This window comes from Cryptomeria japonica, chromosome 5 (assembly GCF_030272615.1).
Source record: "Cryptomeria japonica chromosome 5, Sugi_1.0, whole genome shotgun sequence".
Lineage (NCBI taxonomy): Eukaryota > Viridiplantae > Streptophyta > Pinopsida > Cupressales > Cupressaceae > Cryptomeria > Cryptomeria japonica.
Genome location: NC_081409.1, coordinates 475,862,633 through 475,884,357, shown reverse-complemented (window position 1 = coordinate 475,884,357; position 21,725 = coordinate 475,862,633). Strand labels below are relative to the sequence as shown.

Genomic DNA, 21,725 nt, shown 5'->3' with positions numbered 1-21,725 from the left:
CCAAATGATATTTAATAACATTTTACTCATAAGATTCACATTGTTCTGTGATTTATTGGTGTTGAACCCTTTTAAGTGTTTCCAATCCCTTTGTCTCATTTTCCACTCCTCTCCATCTTTTTAAGGAGCATAGCCTGAAATTTATCATAGATTTTGTCCTCATTCTGAAGAAATCTATAATCAGAAGTGTGATCCAGATCATTGATGCTAAAAAAATCACCAATTACATCCAAAAGCAATCTCAACCAATATCATGGGCAGTGGAAATATTGTGTGCCTTGATATGATTTTCAAAACTGATATGTCTCTTAGTATGACTGGAAGTATTTGAAGATTGAGAACCAGTGTTCAAAGATAGATAAAGTACTTTAAGCACCAAGTGACTTACATGGTTGAGATCAACGCTTGTAACAGCCTCGACTATGGAATACATATAGTAACCATCATTTGGCAATGTGAATGGACTTTGATAACCAATGTAAATATAAAAACATCATCATATACCCAGTCAAATATGTAACTGAATGTCCTATATATCTAGTTTATCATGATTCGGCATTGCATCCTGAAGAATTTAGAACATAGTTCGCAGAGTCCGATCGGGAGAGTTCTCAGCAAACCCGAAATTTTCAACTTGGCAAATGCTCAACAAAAACTTAGCAAAAATTTGACAACTGAGTACAAAAAATTAAAATTTCTTAAAAAAGCACATTTTTTAGCAAAATTCAATTACAAAATGTATTAATTTAAAAATTGGCATCTCAAAAGGGAAAATGCATGGTTTTATAGCCAAAAAAGCATGTGAAAAATGTGTTTTAACCAACATTTTAACCCCATTGGTGGTTTTATCGTGTTTTTCCTGTATTTATAAAACCTCACAACTTAAACTTGTAAAATGCAGAGCAAAAAAAATAGAGTACTCACAAAGTTTGCAAACTATGATTAAGAATGAACACACTAACAATAGTCAAATACATGTCATGGCAATAACAATCTAAAAGAAGGAAGAAATTTGAATATGCACATCTTATATGTTTCCTTACAGAACAAAGACACATGCTTTTCCACCAAAACAATAAATATTTTCCGAATAATCAAATCACAGAAGCTGCAAAGCCATAGAGTCAAAACTCATAAATGTTGAAAAACACTTTCATGAGAGTGGGTTATCAGACTCCACATCATTTGTTATTTGCCAAGCTTTTTATTCTAACAAAATATTTCTCAAAAAACAGAATTCATGCTCATTATTTCTAGTACCATACAACCCCTGAATATGGAAACCCTTCGTTACCAGACATGGTACATTCGGTTAAAAATAGATGGAATAGCATGCCACGTTAAGCATAATGTTATATCCCATGTCAATGAAAGGTAAAATGTTGGGTATCAAAATATAATTTGAAGGGTAAAAGGTAGTAAACAATAAACAATATAAACATTTTCATGTTATGGGGCAGCCTTAAAACTCTTAGCCTTGTAAGTGCAATTCATTCCTCTACATGGAGGTGTCCCAGGCAAGTTTACTGGATATACTTCCACGGCCGGGTGAGCAACATGATAGATGACAGTTGTAACTTGTAACCGCCCAGAGGTAAGTGCACCTTTTTTTTGTCCAAAACCTGGAAAAGAGCCAACTCTGTGCATTGAATGACTTATGCAAGAACGAGCCCATGCTAAATGAGATCTCATACAGATTCCATCTAGAGTGTATCCATTTTTATCCTCTTAGCCTTAAATTTTGATATACACATCAGTAGGAAAAGAAGCAATGCCCAGAATTAATTTCAAATTTCCTGTACAGCATAAACTTGCATCACTAGAATTAGGACACTTTCAACTGTAAACCAACTGGCCAATAAAATCCATAGCTAAAGATATCAAATCATGATAGCCGATCAGATGCTGGAAAACCCCTCTTTTGAAACCAAGCAGGCATGTGGAATCTTTCATATAACACGGGGCGCACATCTTTCTGTACAGCAAGATGCTTTAATAGTGGTAAAAGTACTTGCAAAAGCTGAATCAAATCATTCAAATCACAAAGCAGATTATGTCAGACAACATAGCAAACATTGAGTCCAACCGACATAAGATTTTTTCATTATATAAAGAGTTCTATTACATCACTAAATGCACCAAGGCAGTGAGTGGCAAGGCAACCACTCAAAGACGTACTCAAATAAACCATACCTGTTGGTCATCTGTGTGTGCTCCAGTAAAAGGAACGCATGGTATGCCATTCATAGGTTGCAGCAAAAAACTGAAAGGATTGTTGTCAATAATGACTGTCCGACGAAGATCACGTGCAAGACAAGATAAATCTTTTACATGGTCTCGGTATTTTCTGTTTAAATCAATAAATGGTTTTGATTAAAATATTAATTATTTTGCTACAATATATAATTAAAAAAAAAGCTGCACATGGTTTTGATTAAACAAAACATTGATTTGGTGCAGTACACAAATAAATTAATAACAAAAGCTGTGTAGCAGATATATCCAACCAATTTCTTTTGGAAAACAATCTGTGTGTCAGTAATATCCAACATTCCCATCTTTACAAAGCAAGATACTAGACAAATAACATTTATTTATTGCCTTTAAGGATACCAAAAGTAACCTTGTAGAGGTAGTCAGATAAATAAGAAGTGGCCTTGCAGAGGAAAACAGATGAATAAGAAGTAGGCTTACAGAAAAGAGAAAAACAGATAAATAAGAAGACCATAACCAACTAGCATTCAAAAGTGAAACAAAATGGGTACAATGGAGGGATCTTATTGCCTTTCTTATAGGAGACTGAAGAATGCCTCATGCAAAAAAAAAAATTGGTGAAAGAAACATTAAAAACTGTTTTAAGCATGAATAAAAGATGATGTGTGCAATCCATGCTCATCTGTATATGGTCAGAAATTTGCACATTACAGAAAACTACCCATCTGTATATGGTCAGAAATGTCGACATTCCAGAAAACTACTGCAAACTCAGACTGCAGCTGTATGGCACATAACATAATCCAACCTCATTTTTAAATCAGCTAATATAATCGTCCAGATGATGTAATTCATTTTTTGGTCTAAGCTAGGTTAGCATACACAGAAAGAAGAATCACTTGACATACATGTGAAAGACCACAATTATGAGGAAATAATATTATGCAATTACATTATTGCAGAAATGTTACGTGCAGCTGAAAGTAACATTTATCTGATTTCTTTAGATAATATTACAAAAAATGATAGAGCATAGCATCTTTGTTCTATCGTTCCACTCCACCTCCATTCTGTTGGCATTGAATTGTCATTGATGTCAACATGTGTGTGTGCAAAGCTGAGTTGATGAAGTTGCAGAGATAGATATAGGACATTCACTGGATGAAGATGTAGTAGGCATGCAGAGTTGATTGATGTAAATAGTGGAGATGTTGCAATGGACAAAGATGTAGAGATGATAAGTGCCATAAATGCCATGAGCAGCTTGAAGAAGAAAGTGCAAGTGATAGCTCCACCACTCACTGGAATGCGGAGACATGCAAGACACCCACTGGAAGGAGAGGCAGAGAAATGCAAAGGCATGAAGAGACATCAGGATGGCAAGTACAGTGATGCAGCAATGATGAACATCCTAGAGGAAGATCAGAGTAGCTGATATACAGTTGTATTTGGGTAGCAGAGTTGTGCAGGTTAAATCAGTATACATGGAGGTTGATAAAGGTGGATAGAGGACCAAGGGCATAAGTACTACTGCAGCATCATATAACACGAAATGTTATACGCACAAGGAGATACAGAAGGCAAGCCTGGAATGTTCTAAGAGGACAAGTAATTGGATGAAGATGACAAAGGGCAATGCAGTGGTGAAGGCATCAAGCAAACCGGTTTGAATTAGGAAAGGTGTAACTGCAGATGTCAATAACACGTAACTGAGTTGTCAATAATACGCAGGTTATCGCTATCGCTATGACCAAAGGGTTGTTGTGTATTGTGACAGAAAGTGTCAATAACACAATGGTTATGTGTTTGCAAGTGTCAATAACACGTTGGTTATGTGACTGGGGTTGTCAATAACACGACTGGTTGATCGTACTGGTCTCGCGACAGAGGATGTCAATAACACACAGGTTATGTGACCCCTGCTATCCCGTAGCATGAACAGTTGAAGATAGTGACCATGCCAAATAACGTTGCATTGTGGCAAATGATGTCAATAACACGTCAGTTATGTGCCCCCCGCTATCCCGCAACAATAAACACCTAAGGCAAAACCTCAGCAGGCTAGTCGCTAAAGTGTGACGGAGATGTCAATAATACGTAGGTTATGTTGCTCGGCTTATCCCGCTTAGGTTAAGAAGCTACACACAGGTGACGCAGGATAACAATGTAAAGCGAAGGACATTAAGGAAACCCTTATCCCGCGAGGGTTTATAACAGCAAGAAAGGTGTCATGGGATAAGAGTATAAAGGAAGAGGAAAGGTTTCCTTATCCCACGCGTCTCCGCAGGGATAAGGAAAGGGCCGCGAGATAAGAAGAAGCTTGTCAAGGGAAGACAAAGCTTATCCCGAATCAAAGGAGCAATGAAACACAAGCAACCCGGAACAAGGAAGAATGCTTTGCTACAATGAAGAAAGGTTGTCCCGCGAGGTGAAACAGGGTAAAGGAATATAGCGCGGGATAAGAAAAAGCGAAGGCAAAAGAAACAAAGGCTTATCCCGCGTGAGTTAAGAGGCTACCAAAATGTTGCGCGGGCTAACAAAAGCAAAGGCACACCACACAAAGATAATGAAGGCTTATCCCGCGTAGGCTTATCCCGCACGGGTAACTTGGACATGCAAATAGTCTTGCGGGGCAAGAAGATAGTGGCCCTCGAGATGCAGAGATCCACATGGCGGTCAACCAAGTTTGACCAGACGACCTGGATGACGATTAAGAAGACTTTTGATGCCACGAATGCCTGCTGATAGTCTCAGAGATCCACGTGGATGATTGACCAGGATTGACCAAGTGACTTGGACGCTGAATAAGAAGATGTCTGCATGCTACGAGGCGTATAACACGAAGATCAACCACAATCTGAAGAGCTCGATATTCCACCTGGGCATTGACCAAGCTTGACTCGACAACGTGGCATGTACGGAGCAAATCAGAGGACACCTATTGAAAAGATGAATGGTTACTTTGCCGACAAAATTGAAGCTTGTGATCGACTTTGTGGCCATGTCTGCAATCCAATAGACTCAGAGGTCCACAAGGATGCTGATTAGGATTGATAGAGCGACTTGGACGAAGAATATGATGACATGTGTGCTCCAGGTGATCAAGCAAATATGTTGGGATGCTGAATAAGGCAGTTGGTCGATCCAATCGATGCAGAAGTCAGTGACGATGGAGATTGTTGTTGATTCTTTCAGGGTAGGTCGACAGAGGGTGGTGATTTCATTAATGGCGATCCGATAGCAAACAGGTGCGCGGCTCAAGATGATCAACATGCAGGAAATCAGATCTGTTGGACAGATCAAGCTTGCTAAAAATAGTAAACCAGGTACAGCAAACAGTGTGTGAACAGAGGAGATGTGTTCAGTACAAGTAATCCAATCTGATACAGTGGAGATCATCGGCAACTCAATACAGAGTCATTCATTGCAGGTGTTCGATCCAAGAAGGGAGATCAAATCGTATTCATGCCAGATCTCTGAGGACAAGAATGAATTAATTTTTAAATTCTATTTGGAGGGAAATCTTGCAGATATAGAGCTGACCGAATGGAGAGGCATTCGATGCAATTCGACAAGAGTAGTTGAGGCAGCTGAGATGGGAAAGCTTTGTGGACAAGTGGCAAAGCAGGCAGAGTAGAACACAGGGATGATGTGGTGCGTGGAACCGCTACGATGACAATGATGACCAAATCCTCCTGGATCAACGGCTCAGATTCAAAGTTGATCATGAACACAGGTTAGCTATTTGTGTGTCCGGGGACTCAGATTGCCAACTGGACCGACATAATGAACAATCTGCATGGTGCATAGGAAATTGTACAGACTATGTGGCATGACAACAAGGAAGAACAACAGTTGTCCTGCATGTGATGAGTTATGATCCAACCGACCTCCTGGAAGTTGATGCTGAATACAAAAACAGACTTGTCGGTATAGTTTTGAGGAGATGAAAAGTTGGACAAGTGTGTGCTGTTGTGGAGAAGAAAAGAAGCTCAGGAGAGAACAAAGAGTGGTGCAGAGTGGTTGCAGAGTGAAAGTGCAGAGAGCAGAACAGAGTGAAAATGCAGAGAGCAGAAAAGAGAGAAAGCAACAGAGACCAAGTGAGAGAGTAGCAGAAGCCAGAGTGTGTAGAGCCAAGGCAGAAAGGCAGAAGAGAAGAAGTGATCCGAGCAGAAGACAAAGAAAAAAGAGTAGAGATCAAGTGCAAAGATCAAAAAGAGAGCAGATCAGTAAGGTGTTGCAAAACCTCATTTGCAACAAGGTAGCTTGTATTTGTAATCTATACTTATTGTAATCTCTGAGTGGGTGCTCAGAGCTAGGGGTTGGTGCTCCTTGGGTTGGTGCCCTAAATGTTGTAATATGTTTTACTTGTGAGGCTAGATTGGAGCAGTAGACTCCAACAGCTATTCTCACTGAGGTTTTTCTCACATTGGGTTTTCTTCATACATCTGGTGTTATGTGATGTGCCTTTTATGTGTGTGTTGATCTGATAAATATCTCTGCTCATGGTTATGTGATTAAAGTTATTGTTGCTTAGATCTTTAGAAGGTAAAAGTTTTTATTGATTACCACTGATTCACCCCCCCCCCCTCTCAATGGTCCATTGTGTTCCTTCACATTCAATCAGCGATCGACTACTTGAATCGGCCATGAGTTGGTTACGAGCATCACAAGTGCCAGAAAGGCCATGACCTCCTCCCAAACCTCATGCCTACAGCTCTGCAAAGAAAATGAAAGACTTCCAAGGAAGACATGCATTGTTTCCTTTAACAACATGCACGTTATTTAAATTCAATGCCCAAATTCCCTAATAAGGAGGAAAATGACTGGTATCTCAAGATTGAAAAGGCTCCAGGAATCTCTTTTTTTAATGATAAAATGGAAACTAGGATCTTGTTAAAATGTGAGTTCTCAAGAGGACTTGATCCCAGTGAATCTACAAATCCGTTAAGGAAAAGAAACAGTGATCACTAGAAGAAAGGAAACAAGAAAAAGACTAAATGGGATGAGAAAAGCCAAACTTGAACAAATCCATTGATAAAATTATGCAAATTTGGACTTCTAAGATCTCACATTAGAATGCAGCTCAGGCAGAAAGTATGTTCCTCCTCCATCAACTCCATATTGCAGATCCTCATATGCATATATAGAATTCCCCACTTTCACAAGATCATGGGGTAACAAACAACAAACAAAACCTTCACTGAGGTATGATCTGATTACTTTTCTCGCGAATAAAAAGAAAAATTTTAATGTGGTAAATGCACGTATTCTCCCAAATGGGAGCCACAAAATATCATATATTGATTGAGTAAATTCTAGCATAGGTCCTCAAGAATGCACAAAAATTTTATTAGGATGAGGGATTTCAATACATCAGAACCACAACATAGAAAAATGATAAAATGGACGTCTATCACAAAGCAACAAAGATACTCATAGTTTTGAACCAAACTCACAGATTGCAGTATTACAATATGCATGCTGAATCTTCACCTAAAATAATAGGAGGAGCTACATGGCAGAAAAAAAGATAGCATTCGTAACACAGAATTGGATCAAACCAAAGAGACAAACAATAGCTAGAATAAATGACATCAATCTGTCAGACCACTAGTCAGTAGTCACTTTTGCTTGACATCTCTAATCGAGAAATATTGAGCAGCCTGTTGAAATTTGAAAATGTGTGGCTATTTCATCCTAAATTTAGACATAATAGTTGAAAATATAGTACTCTAAAACTCTCTGCCTTCTAATAAGACATCATGTGTTCAAGTTCACAAAAAATATGAAATAACAGAAAATGAAGCTAACGAGATTGATCACAGAAGAATTTGGAAATATATTTCCCATTAGAGAAAAATGGATATCAACTTAAGCACATTCGAAAGTGTGATAACCATCCCTGGTTACTACCAAAAGTTTTATTTATTTTTTACCTTACCTATACCATAGCAATGGTGGTTGCTCTAGACAACAATTGCGCAATGTTGCACTGAATAAGAGAAGCTTATATAACAAGACATACCTCTTAACCCAAACCTAATCCTCAAGGGTTCATTCGAGATGGCCCCTAATCCTCAAGGGTTCATTCGAGATGGCCCTACCTACTATCCCTTTATAGGAATCAAATGCTCCATAATTCACATGCTAAACTAGAAGACTTTATCCACACAATCCACATAGGGACCAACTTATATGGACATCACATACATACATAGATTAGCTAGAAAAAAAGGAGCATTCGCAACCTTACTCCAAGCATCTTCCCCCTTTATGTAATTCACTAACACATATGCTCAAGTACATCTAAGTTGGAAAGAGGTAGGTCAAACCATTTCATACTACATCATGGGTCCCATCCTCTTTCCAAGATCAATGCCAGCTATGATGATGAAACAAGCATCTTATACTACTTGTCATCACTGACAAGGCCAGAAGTAAAATAACACACACCATATAAGGCCATTAATAAGATTTCCATAGCCCACTAAGCTTCCAATTAATCTTATAATGAATAAATATAATAAGGATGTCATATGGTTTTACCTCACCAAAAACTAGCGTCCGTACTATCAATCACTTAGACAGATTTAACAATCAAAACCTTTAGAACCACCTCAAGCATACACCACACTAGAAGCGCACACATTTCTTCTAATATGCAAATGCGAATACTAAACTCGTAAAACGAGTAGCTTGGCATTTATCACCTAAATGCTACTAATGGAAGTTGGCTAGCCCTATTAAATCGAGTTGCACCTAGCATTTATCACCTATATGCTATTGGTGAAAGATGGATAACTGTAATGCCCCCTACTGGGACTTAGCCCAATCTGCCCAGTTTCTTCAATTAAGATTTGAATAATGCTTGTAATGGAAATTGTATCTCAGTATTCTAATGGGCCTGCAACCAGGTTAGTATTACAAAATAAATAAACACATAATAACAATATTGTACAAATATAATTCAGAATTACTGTTGTAACATCCCAGATTTATATATGGGAATTCCCTTTGCAGTTCTATCCAACCAAATCATCATCAGGGAGCACCGGTTGGGAGACCATACAAGGTGCCTTGAGTCATTCCACTCGGCCCAAGAGCACAGAATGACAACCTCCATTCCTATCTCCCAATCCCACTAGCTTAATCACACTTTTTGAAAGCATCTTATGATCGTGTTTGGACACTGTCTTTGATAAGTCACTATAATATCCCTTTTAATTTTTTCCCAATTTTTCCACAATTACATTCAACACAACACTTGTTATGGTTAGGAAATGAAAGTCAAATGTTGCTAAAAGTAACCCTCCACTTTATGTTCACCAAGAGCCCAATCTAGAAGGGTGAGAGCATACAGTGTCAAGGGGATCGTTAGATGCCAATAACTGAAAATGATTACAATCTCCGAGTGGCAAGCCAGCCCCTTTCGCTTATACGACGGGATATTGAAAACTATGCAATCACCTAGCGGTAAACCAACCAAGGACAAGCCAAAGAACTGAAGAATGCAATCACTCAACCGCTTGTGCAGCGGGAGGACTAGAAATAGAAATTAATATCAATTCCACCGCTTATTCAACGGGAGGACAGAATTACAAACTCAATATAGGCGGCCAAACCAGCCTCTTCCACTTATGCAGTGGGAACCAACTAAGAAATCTGAAAGATAATTGTTAGTACCACTAATCAACTTTACAAATTTATTACAAGATTTCTGAATATAAGACATATTACTAATCTAAGATAGGCAGCTGAGCCAGCCTCTTCCACTTATGCAGTGCGACAGCAGAAAGCCAAAATGTTGATGTTAGTACTACTAACTAGCATTACGATAAATGTGAAATTTGATAGCCAAGTGCTGATTATGAGCTGACAACTGCAACAATACCTCCAATCATCATCTAACCACCCAACCTACTCACTCTCAAAAGCACACCCAATGACCAACTTTCGAAAATCTGATATTTATGACAGCAAGCTAGAAATGCATAACCAGCAACACCAAAATGCTCCTAACTCTTTCAAAACCCACTCAAATCACCCTATAACACACCCAAACGGATAAATAGCATAGAGCGACTAAGAACCAACAGGAAAACAGCAGCAATATAACCCCAAACACTCAGCATGCATCCCAATGCACTCCCTAACCAAAACGTCTAAGCTGAAAAGTTTGATTTGCAATTAAAATTTGGAAACTCAATACTAGGATCTATAAACTTACAAATCTCATCGCTGGGAGCATAGAAATCTTTAGAGCCAATACCCAAAATCAACAAAAGCCCGACAAGGAAAATAGGAGTGAAAATCCGCTTCAGCCATGACGCCAACCAGCAACCAGGAAAACACACAACTCACACCAAAAACAGAAAACCATCTGAATCATCCATTCCCAATAAGCTCTATCTATTCCTCCGAGTGAGAAATAGTCTCTCAGCAACTAGGTGCTATATCTCAAGCACAAAACTGGCATAGGCTAGCAAGCTCGCAACTTTGAAGCACAAATCTGGCACCATTCTGGTAGCACTTCGTTATACAAATTTTCAAGGATACCAAAAACAAGAGCCCAACACTCTTATTTATAGACTTTGTGTCTCCAAATTCAAATTCAAATTCCCTCCAAATGAACGCCAAACCCAAATGCACATTCACTTCCCATTATTTTGAAATTACATTTCATTTCTCCTTTCTCCAAATTGACCTTCTCATAGGAGCAAATATACTTTATAAAAATGACAATAAAATCATAAAATAGCATCCAAGGCAAGGTAGATAAGTGAAATATATTATAAAATTAACTTATTTCTCCATAAGGCGTCCATCTTGCCTTATTAACATTTCACTTTATAGTATTTTTCTTCAACAATAAATCGCCCAAGGAATAATAATATTTTATTTGGCAACAAATACATTATTCCCTCAAGTGGAGGTCAACTTTAGCCAATGTTAAAATAACACTAGGTATAATCCTTTTTAATGAGAATTTCCTCCAAAGGTGTCCAACCATAAGTTATAAAATTATACTGCATTTTGGCACCCCATTATGAAGGTAAAATATTTCGCCAAATAGACTTAGGATAAAAATATTATTTCTCCTCTCCAAGTCGTCCAAATCTAAATAAAATAAATATAAGGCTTAACCATTAAAATATACCTTCAATTACTGACAACTGCCAATGTTGAGCTGAGGCCAAAGTACTGAACTGCATTGCTAAAAATAGCCATCTGAGCTGGAACATAGGAACCTGCCAAAAATAGAACTAAATCTCCGGATCATCATGCCAAGTTGGACTGCCATAAATAGCCTGTGTTGCACTGGCTCAACCCAAAACCCTAAAAATAGTAAGTGTCTCCAAACTCCGTTAGGGCAAAAACTGGGAAGCAACTGTCACTTACTAAAAATAGCACTTACTAAAACTAGCATACTGCGAAAAATAGTGTGTCCAAATTCAATTTAACCACATATTAAGCAGCCATCACAACTTACTGAAAATAGTTAAGTTCGGAAAAGTCTTCAGATTTGTTTGCATGTCACACCATCGCAAAGCTCTCAGAAAACCAAAAAAAACTCAAAGAAATAAGCTGCTTCTGCCACCACTTACTAAAAATAGTAAGTCAGTCAAACTCCATTGCTTGCTATGCATATACCCTCCTTGCGAAGCTTTCTAAAAATCCAGAAGGAATCCAAAATAAGAACTCTAAAATTCCAACATGCAAGCCACCAAAACTGCCAAAGCATCCTCCTAGAAAATAGGAAACCCTAATTCCTGCCTCTGATTGACCAACGGATCTCGGAATTGGCCAACAGCCCCCAAAACCAACTAGAGCGGAAAAGGCGACATTACAGTCGCATCTTAATTGTAATTAAGTTATTTGATGCTCATTGATATATGTATATTTCTTCACATAATCACTTTGCCCATTGAAAAGTTACCAAGTCATTGCCTTAACACATTGATTCTTACTTTTTGCCACCATTTATAACATGTTCATCGTAATATTTGATCACTCCTCATTTATCTTTCTTTGCCCTTTACTAATCAATGCTTCATTTAAATATATAAATTAAATTTCTGACTTTGTATATCTTAAATCACTGCTTTTCACTAATAGCATAAGTGATGTCGGGACTTCCGACAGTCATAACTTTTGACTCGGTTGTCCGTTTGGGCCGAGATTTGACATGGAGGTGTATCGTGAAGAGTTGTTTGGATTGCCGACAGAACCTAGTTCAGTTGGACCTTGGATCAATGCATTTTTTAGGGCCAAATTCCTTCATATAAAGCCTCAAAATTGGCTTTTAGTGATTTTTTCGGGATTTTCTAATTTTTATTTTAGTAGTATCTTTTAATTTATGCATGTAATCTCTTAGCAAGTTGACGAGTAGTGTCGCTCAAGATAACTCTCAATAATTGGAAATTTTCGTAGTCATCCGAATAGATTTAGAAATTACCAAAAATGGCAAAAAAAATGATTTTGTGAAAATCTGCCAAAAATGGTAATTTTCGAATTGTAGCTAAAATAGTGTTTTCCTTTCATCGTGGCAGCAGAGTGGTTGGTGAATAATGAAGAGCAATTAGTCTGATCTTTGTTCTCATTCTGTCTCTTTTCTTATGATTTTGTTAATGGTGAATGTCTGGTTGTAATTTGCTTACATCATCCGGTATCAAAGCAACAAGATGGCTGGGAGAGAAAGAGGAAGAGGAAGGGGAGGTCTTGCACGATTTGTAAAACCTCCAAAGGCAGATAGCAGACCTTACGGAAATAATGGCGAATCAAAGAATAAGGTGAAGAAGAGGAGGTTCTGATGATGAAGTAGATCAACAAAGAGGTGAAGACCAACATGTAGATGCCGAAGAAGAGGAAGAACAATTAAATGAACTACCTGTTGATGGTGTTTTCACGCACTACGCAACACAAAATAAAATACTAAGTATTCTATCCTCTCTTGAATAAAGACTCCCAAATGCTAAGTTGTGTGATCAAGTGGGACAACTCCAAGGTTCTTGTATGTCAGGTCTTGACGAGCTCTTGGATAGACTCAGTTGTATATGATGTGATATTGCTGGTTTCACAAGGTGGACTTACGTTGAACGCCTGAATGCTCGAATGATGATGGAACGTAGGATTTTGCTTGATTTAAAAAATAAAAAAAAAAAAAAGGATAGGGTTTAGGAAGGCTACTCTAACTCTTTGAATGTAAGAGCAAAGGACAATCTTTGGTGGAATTCAACTAAGTCTTGCTTTGACATGCTATGAACATCTCCACAAGGCTAGTGCGATCTCCTAAGGATGGTTTTATGATTTTCAAATCATCACCACAAGCATAGACATCATCAAGTTGATGCATATCAATGAAGAAGCGATGCCGATAATTGAAGTTAAGCTTAAGCTAAATGTTTCTAGTAGACCACGCAAGGCACTTTACCATTGGCAAGGTGTTAGTAGTATGGACATACGAATTTCAGCATTGATCATACACAAAGTCTTCCATTCATCTAAACAACATGAAATCAAATTGAGTAGAGACCATGCGAATTGTTGAATCAACATATAGAATTCACCATACCTTCAATGAAGTTTACATGCATTTTGCAACAATATCTTGGCAACAATCTTTGCCTTCTCTTCCTACTCTACTCTACTTGCTATCTGCTATTATCTACTCTTGAACTGCTACTATTATCCTTTACAAGTGAAGAAGTGGAGCCTTTTATAGTGCTCTTATTACAATTTAGTGGCTCAGATTGATTTGAGATCAATGGACAAGATCAAAAGATAGAAACCCTAATTAGGGTTTGTTGAACCCATTGCAAAGCATTTAATGCTTGACCAATGATACAATTACATTTGATGGGACAGATGTCCTTTGAAAATTCAACCAATAAATGACAAGGGTAGGTACTTCGAACTTTGTGCCCATGTGGTAGTTATCTTCTTCATAGGATGAGTCATGTTCATTGAATCTGAACGCCTTATCTTGAAATGATGTGATTGGTTAAAGATGACTAGGTGCCACCTCAGCTTCGATCCTTGTAACTCATCACAAGTGTGTGAATGAATGAGGCATATCTCTTGATACTCAACAATTCCAAGTTCTCGATGTGATGATGACTTTGCTCAAGTTGATCTTCTAACTTTGATTAACTCTTCTGAAACTTTCTCGTCTTAATCACTTGCATTCTTGACTATACTAACAATGATTCTTGGATTTCCGAAGGAAATTCAAGATTGTGAAAGATTTCCATCTTAAGTGCTTGACGTTGATTGCTACTTCCTTGCCTTGATGTTGCTTTCGATGTAGACCTTATCTTGTCTATGCTTGATCCTCATTGTGCCTTGAAGTGCATTGATCGTACTCCTTGGGCGTTCTTTGTGAAATCCTTTTCTTCAAGCAGCTTCCTTGTATCATCATGCTGATCACATTCTTGGTTCTTGTCTTTGCTTAGGACAGATGGTGTCATTGCCTAGGACGCTTTGAAATGCACATTGCGCCTGGAGTCTTCTTGTATTCCCTTTGATGTATATCACTCCTATTCCTGCCTTGCATGAGTTTGCGACTTGACGATCCCATCAGCTGCCTTGTAGGGACTTGAAGCGCAATGCCCTCCTTGATAAGAGCTCGCCTTGCTCCCACCATCTTGCACCTGTGAGAATTGGCTAAGTTAATTTTATGATATGATTTATAAAACAAACTTAAGAATCAATACCTAAACTAGGATTCATAACCTTAGAATGGTACCCTTTAAAATATAAGTTCAAACCCTATATCGCAGCCCCAATCCTTAATCATGAAAATGATCATCCTCACTAATGATGAATCGTTGTAAATGATTAAAGATGATCAGACTTCGTTGAGAGAGTCACTTATGACTGAGATTGACAAATGACAAGATACACCAGCACTTGAAATAAGATCTGATGTGACAAATCTGATTTGTCCCAAACTTGCGAATTAATCAAAATGCACTGGCAATCAATTTTTAGAATAGACTGCCTTCCAATGCTGATGTAAAATTGATAATCTTGCTCCCAAACTTGCTGTTGATGAGTGTATTCGATGGGACTTAACTCATTGCCATCAAGAAATTTCTACCTTTGCTATCTCCAATAACAGATTTGCTAACCAAATGATGCTCATTTGCGGTGAATGAAATGAGTTCGCTGTTCTTTTCGCTGATGTTGCATTTGAAGGTTGAATCGCTGGGGTATAATCAAAATCGTTATCATGAATTCATCAAAACCGCACTGCTCTCTAGCCAATTCGCTGAACAAAGTAGAGTCGCTGATGATCAAAATACAGAGATGAATTCGCTGCCTAATGTATATCAAAATCACTGTCAGATAATTCGCTGATAATCAAAGGATGAAATTGCAGATGTAAAAGCAAGTCGATCTCAATTTGATCAAATGAAATGATCAAATTGAAGCTTATAGTGGTTCAAGGAGGTCAATACCTCATCACAGCTATTGGCGAACTTCATTTAATGCATTGGTGTCCATTACAAAAGATAATTGCAGATTGTGGTGCTTAGGGGATTCCAACACATCAATTTTCAAAGGTAAGGCATCGTCTATTACATGCATTGCATCAAAACATCTAACTTTGCTCCCTGAATTAGATCCTCTTGTAATCAATCCATGGAGTTAGAGGTCCACAATTAAATGCAATCCAATGATGCCTATATGTAAGGCTTCTATTTTACAAATCGAAACACTTAGTGCAGTTAACATCACATCATTGAATGCAACCCTTCACATTCATCGAGTTAGCAAATATATATTGTTGCTAAACCCGCCACATTCATTGAATATCTCCTGATCGATCATTAGTGAAATACAACGAATTTTGCCTCCAAATATCTAATCGCCAGCTTAGAGCTTTTAAAACTTTGATTGTGATAGTGCTGGTCGCCTTAGATTGAATGATTCACATCGAACTTTACAATATCACAAGGCATCGATTTTAAATATTTGCATTTGTGCGACCATTCTCATTTAATGGTTTTTGATCATCATTTGAATCTTTCATCGTGCTTACAACTTGCATTAATCTTAGCATAAGATTTCATCATGCAAGCTTAGTGTCATTGAATGCATGCATTTTGCTTTCATCCTTGCTCATCGAATCTATGTGTTTGCCACCTTTCAATAGATGACGGAACTTGACTTGATCCAATTTTGCTTTCCTTGATACCTCATCGTAGTCAATGACAAGGGTTTGGTCAAAGCAAGACGTTCTAAGCAATAATAAGAGCATCGAAAGCAATGACTCGATCATTGAGAGCATTGACAAGGTGATTGCTAGCAATGACAAAGTGATTGAAAGCAATGACACAGTGATTGCTAGCAATGACAAAGTGGTTGCTAGCATTGAAAAAGTGATTGGGAGCAATGACAAGAGGCCGTCCAAGGCAATAATAGGGTGATTGCTAGCAATGACAAAGTCGTTGAGAGCAATGACAGGATCGTTTTCATGACTTGACCAAATTTTCTTGATTTTCAATTTTTTTGCATTTTTTGAGTTTTTGATTTAAAATGACTCTTATTCTACACTACGCTTAACTTAACACTTTATTCAACGACATCTATAAAGCAAAGAGGGGTCCCTATTTGCAATGGGTCAATGTGTGAAAACGTCACAACACTACCCTTGGAGGAAAGGATGATTAAGGCACTAGAGGGGAGAAATGATGGGATCAAGATCGAAGTATCAGATTATGCAGGTAGTCTTAAACTAGAGGAGCTAATAGACTGGCTTGACAGCATGGGGAAACTCTTCAAATGGAAACCTATGACAGAAGAAAAGAAACACATGCAACAAGCTAGAGGGACATGCAATGATCTGGTGGGATCATTTGCAAAAAGAGAGAATTCGAAAAGGAAAGGAGAAGATAAGAACTTGGGACAAGATGGAGAAGAAAATGAGAGAGAAGTTTCTACCAGTAGACTATGCACAAACTCTTTTTCAAAGATTTCAGAACCTAAAACAAAATTTGTCTACTGTAGAAGACTATACAAGCGAATTCTACAAATTGTCCATTCGTGTGGAGCACCAAGAAACTGATGAACAAATGGCTGCAAGGTATGTTAATGGTTTAAAGTTTTCAATCCAAGATGAATTGAGCATGCATAGGGTTAGTAGCATGGAAGAGGCATATCAACTTTCCTTAAAGGCAAAAGAAAAACAAAATCGGCAGTATTTTCAAAGGAATAGAGGAGCGAGGAGGGGTATGTCATCCCCATTGTGTGGTGGTTCTAATTACACTCCGAGAGAATCCTCCCAAGGAACAGAGAAAAAAGAAGATACCCACCAGAATCAATCAAATCAACATAAGGGAAAAGGATTCCAGAAGGATCAAGGATACAATATTGGTAGAGGATGGGAAACGCAATGCAAGCCCTTCGTTTGCTTTAGATGTGGAGAAGAGGATCATAGAGCATTTGAATGCTCGAACAATAACACGCAAGAGCAAAAACAAAGAGAGCTACCCAGATTGAACCTAGCCCAAGCTAAGGGAGAAGGGGCTGAATCTCAAGTTCCACCAGATGTTGGAGAGAATCTCATGATGAGAAGAGCAATGGTGATTCCTAAAAGGGATCAAATTCAGATAAGTGATAGTTGAGACTCGTGGCTTCGAACAAATATATTTCGAACCAGATGCACCTCAAGAGGAAAGGTATGCCAAGTTATTGTTGATAGTGGTAGTTGAGAAAATATGGTTTCCAAGGAAATGGTAGAAAAGTTAAACTTACAATATGAAAAGCATCCCCATCCTTACCGTATTGCATGGTTTAAAAAGGGCAATGAAGTCATAGTTGATAAGAGATGCTTAATCAAGTTTTCAATAGGGAAGACTTATAAAGATGAAATATGGTGTGATGTCACTCTAATGGATGCATGCCATGTGTTACTGGGAAGACCATGGCAATATGACAAACAAGTTATGCACGATGGGCAGAAAAATACATATACTTTCTCGAAGGATGGTTCTAAAGTAATATTGCTGCCTCTCAAGGATGAAGGGAAAACTGAGAGTATGCTGACTGCAAAAGAGCTTATTAAAGAAATGAAGGTAACAGGGTTTTGCTATGCATTGTTGGCCCAAAGTTGCTATGCATTGTTGGCCCAAAGTAGAGCATATGAAGAAGTGACAATACCTACAAAAGTAGCAAAAGTACTAGATGAGTTTGTTGATGTTATACCAGAAGAGTTACTTGATAGGTTACCGCCAAAAAGGGATATTCAGCATCATATTGATCTAATTCCAGGGGCATCTCTACCTAATCAGGCAGCTTACAGGATGAGTCCTACACAACATGCAGAACTCAATAAGCAAGTAACAGAACTTATAAAGAAAGGTGTCGTGAGGGAGAGCATGAATCTGTGTGTTGTGACTGCATTGTTAACTCCAAAAAAAGATGGCACATGGAGGATGTGCAAAGATAGCAAGGCCATCAATAAAATCACCATCAAATACCGATTCCCTATACCTCGCCTAGATGCCATGATGGATGTGCTTGCAGGAGCTAAATATTTTAGCAAAATTGATCTCCGAAGTGGCTACCACCAAATTCAAATAAAACAGCCTTCAAGACTAGAAATGGGTTGTATGAGTGGATGGTGATGCAATAATGCACCTAGTACCTTCATGAGGCTAATGAATACTGTGTGCAATCTTACATTGGTAAGTTTGTAGTGGTTTACTTTGATGATATTTTGATTTTTCGTAAAAGTAAGGAGGAGCACCTGCAACACTTGACAATCATATTGGAGGTGTTCGGGGTAGAGAAACTCTATGCAAACTTGAAGAAGTGCAGGTTAATCCAAGACAGTATGGTGTTTTTGGGTTTTGTCATCTCTAGAGATGGTGTCAAAATGGATGCAAAAAAAAGTTAGAGCAATTCTAGAGTGGCCTAGTCCACATAGCATAAGAGAGGTAAGGAGTTTTCATAGGTTAGCTACTTTCTATCAAAAATTAATTCGCAATTTCAGTAGTATTGTAGCATCCATAACAGATTGCACCAAAGGCAGAGAATTTGTGTGGACTAAAGAAGCTGAGGAAAGTTTTAGGTATTTAAAGAAGAGGGTCACAAAAGCTCCTATACAAGCATTACCAAATTTTGGTAAGGTATTTGAGGTGGAGTGCGATGCTTCACATGTGGGCATTGGAGCTATACTTAGCCAAGAAGGTAAACCCATAGCCTTTTTTAGTGAAAAGTTGAATGATGTGAGAAAGAATTATTCAACTTATGATGTAAAATTCTATGCAGTTGTACAAGTTTTGAGACATTGCAGACATTATCTAGTGTCCAAGCAGTTTGTGTTGTTTACATATCATATTGCATTGAAATACTTGACACACAAAAGAAATTGAATAGCAGACATGCAAAATGAGTCTCCTTTCTCCAAGGCTACAATTTTGTTTTGAAGCACGGATCAGGGAAGCAAAACCAGGTTGCAGACGCTTTAAGTAGGCGTGTAGTGCTTTTGACCACCATGGAAACTAAGGTAGTTGGTTTTGATACGATCAAAGATTTGTATGAATCTGACAATGATTTTTGGGAGATTGTGGACCAATTGACAAATCCAAAACTTGGAACTATGGATAACATTCAAGGTGAATATCTTATGCAGGATGGCTATCTCTTCAAAGGAAAACAATTATGCATTCCAGTTGGCTCTATGAGAGAAAATATTATCCAAGAATTTCATAGCTCTGGTATGGCTGGACATTTTGGAAAGGATAAGACAATAGCCTTAATAAAAGTAAAATATTATTGGCTGTAGATGAAAAGAGACATAACCAGGTATGTGGCAATGTGTAGGATTTGTCAAGTAGCTAAAGGACACACATAATACAAGGTTGTATATGCCATTGCCTATACCCACAAAACAATGGACAAATTTGAGCATGGACTTTGTATTGGGGTTACCAAACACACAGAGAGATAATGATTCCATCTTTGTTGTTGTTTCATTGCTTGCAAGAAAACCAATGATGCAACTAGGGTGGCAGAATTATTTTTCAGCGAAATAGTTCGACTGCATGGTGTTCCAAAAACTACCACCTCTGATAGAGATGTCAAGTTCTTGAGTCATTTATGGAAGACTCTATGGAAAAGGATGGGAACAAAGTTATAGTTTAGTAGTGCCTATCACCCTCAAACAGATGAGAAAACAGAGGTGGTCAATCAGAGTTTTGGAAATTTGTTAAGGTGCATTGTTGGAGAGAAGCCCAAACAATGGGATTTGGCATTACCCCAAGCAGAATTTGCCTACAACAGTTCAATGAATAGATCAACAGGTAAATCACCCTTTCAAATTGTTTACGGCAGGAATCCTAAGGGTGTCCTAGATTTGGTGCAGCTACCACTAAGTGATAGAATCAGTGATGATGGGGAAGCATTTGTAGAACACCTTCAACAATTGCAAAAAAAAGTCAGACAAAACTTACAGGAGAGCAATGATAAGTACAAAACCTCAACAGATGTTGGTCGACAACATCAAGTATTTACTGTAGGTGATCTAGTGATGGTCTATTTGAGAAGAGAGAGGTTTCCGACGGAAACATACCACAAACTAAAATATAAGAAAATTGGTCCATGCAGGATTCTCAAGAAAATTAATGACAATGCTTATGAGGTGGATTTGCTAGTTGGTTTGGCTATTTCACTTGTGTTTAATACTTTTTATTTATATACTTTCCATGGTGAAGATCATGCTAATGACAGTGAGGAAGAAGTAAATTGGCAGCAGGCACTTCCGAGCAAGAAAAAGGAAAAGATTGCACAGGTTTTAGATAAGAAGACTGTTCATACTTGACAGGGAGAATACCACAGATATTCGGTACAGTGGGAAGGCTTAGCACCAACAGAGAGCACATGGATTATAGAGTGGGAATTGAAGAAGCTGGATCAATCTCAGTGGCAGCAGTTTGAGGACAAGAACTTGCAGAAGTTGCGTTCTTTTCAACAATAGGAGAATGATGCAGGGACTTCCAACGGTCATAACTTTTGACTCGATTGTCCATTTGGGCTGAGATTTGACATGGAGGTGTATCGTGAGGAGTTGTTTGGATTGCCAATTGAGCCTAGTTCGGTTGGACCTCGGATCAATGCATTTTTCAGGGCCCAAATCCTTTATATAAAGCCTCAAAATTGGCTTTTAGTGATTTTTTCGGGATTTTCTAGTTTTTATTTTTGTAGTATCTTTTAATTTATGCATGTAATCTCTTAGCGAGTTTACAAGTAGTGTCGCTCAAGATAACTCTCAATAATTGGAAATTTTCATAGTCATCCGGATAGTTTCATGTCCTCTGCAGAGGTAACACATGCAATTCATAATTCATACGAAGGGATAATCTGTCTAAAAGTGAAAGTTGCTGCCTCTCTTTTCTTTTCGAAATTAAACTACACTTTCTTTTCTAATCAATTCTGTCATTTCCTCCTTATTGTAGTTTGGTTGAAGAAAAATTGCAACCAAAAGTTGATTCTGCCTCGTT

The 21,725-nt window shown here is 38.1% G+C and overlaps 1 protein-coding gene across 2 annotated transcripts in view; it reads right to left on the bottom strand.

Moving 5' to 3' along the window:
- Positions 1–1,007: 1,007 nt before the first annotated feature.
- LOC131049847 (uncharacterized) overlaps positions 1,008–21,725 on the bottom strand; it is a 130,830-nt gene continuing 110,112 nt past the window's right edge. The window contains exons 5-6 of one of the 2 annotated variants that reach the window (XM_057983940.2): positions 2,194–2,347; positions 1,008–1,622 (exon numbers count right to left, since the gene is read on the bottom strand). In XM_057983940.2, coding sequence (XP_057839923.1) covers positions 1,524–1,622; positions 2,194–2,347 — 253 coding nt within the window. In that variant the 3' untranslated portion in view covers positions 1,008–1,523. Of the gene's footprint in view, positions 2,021–2,193; positions 2,348–21,725 lie in introns of both variants that reach the window. The other variant, XM_057983933.2, reaches the window with a different exon arrangement.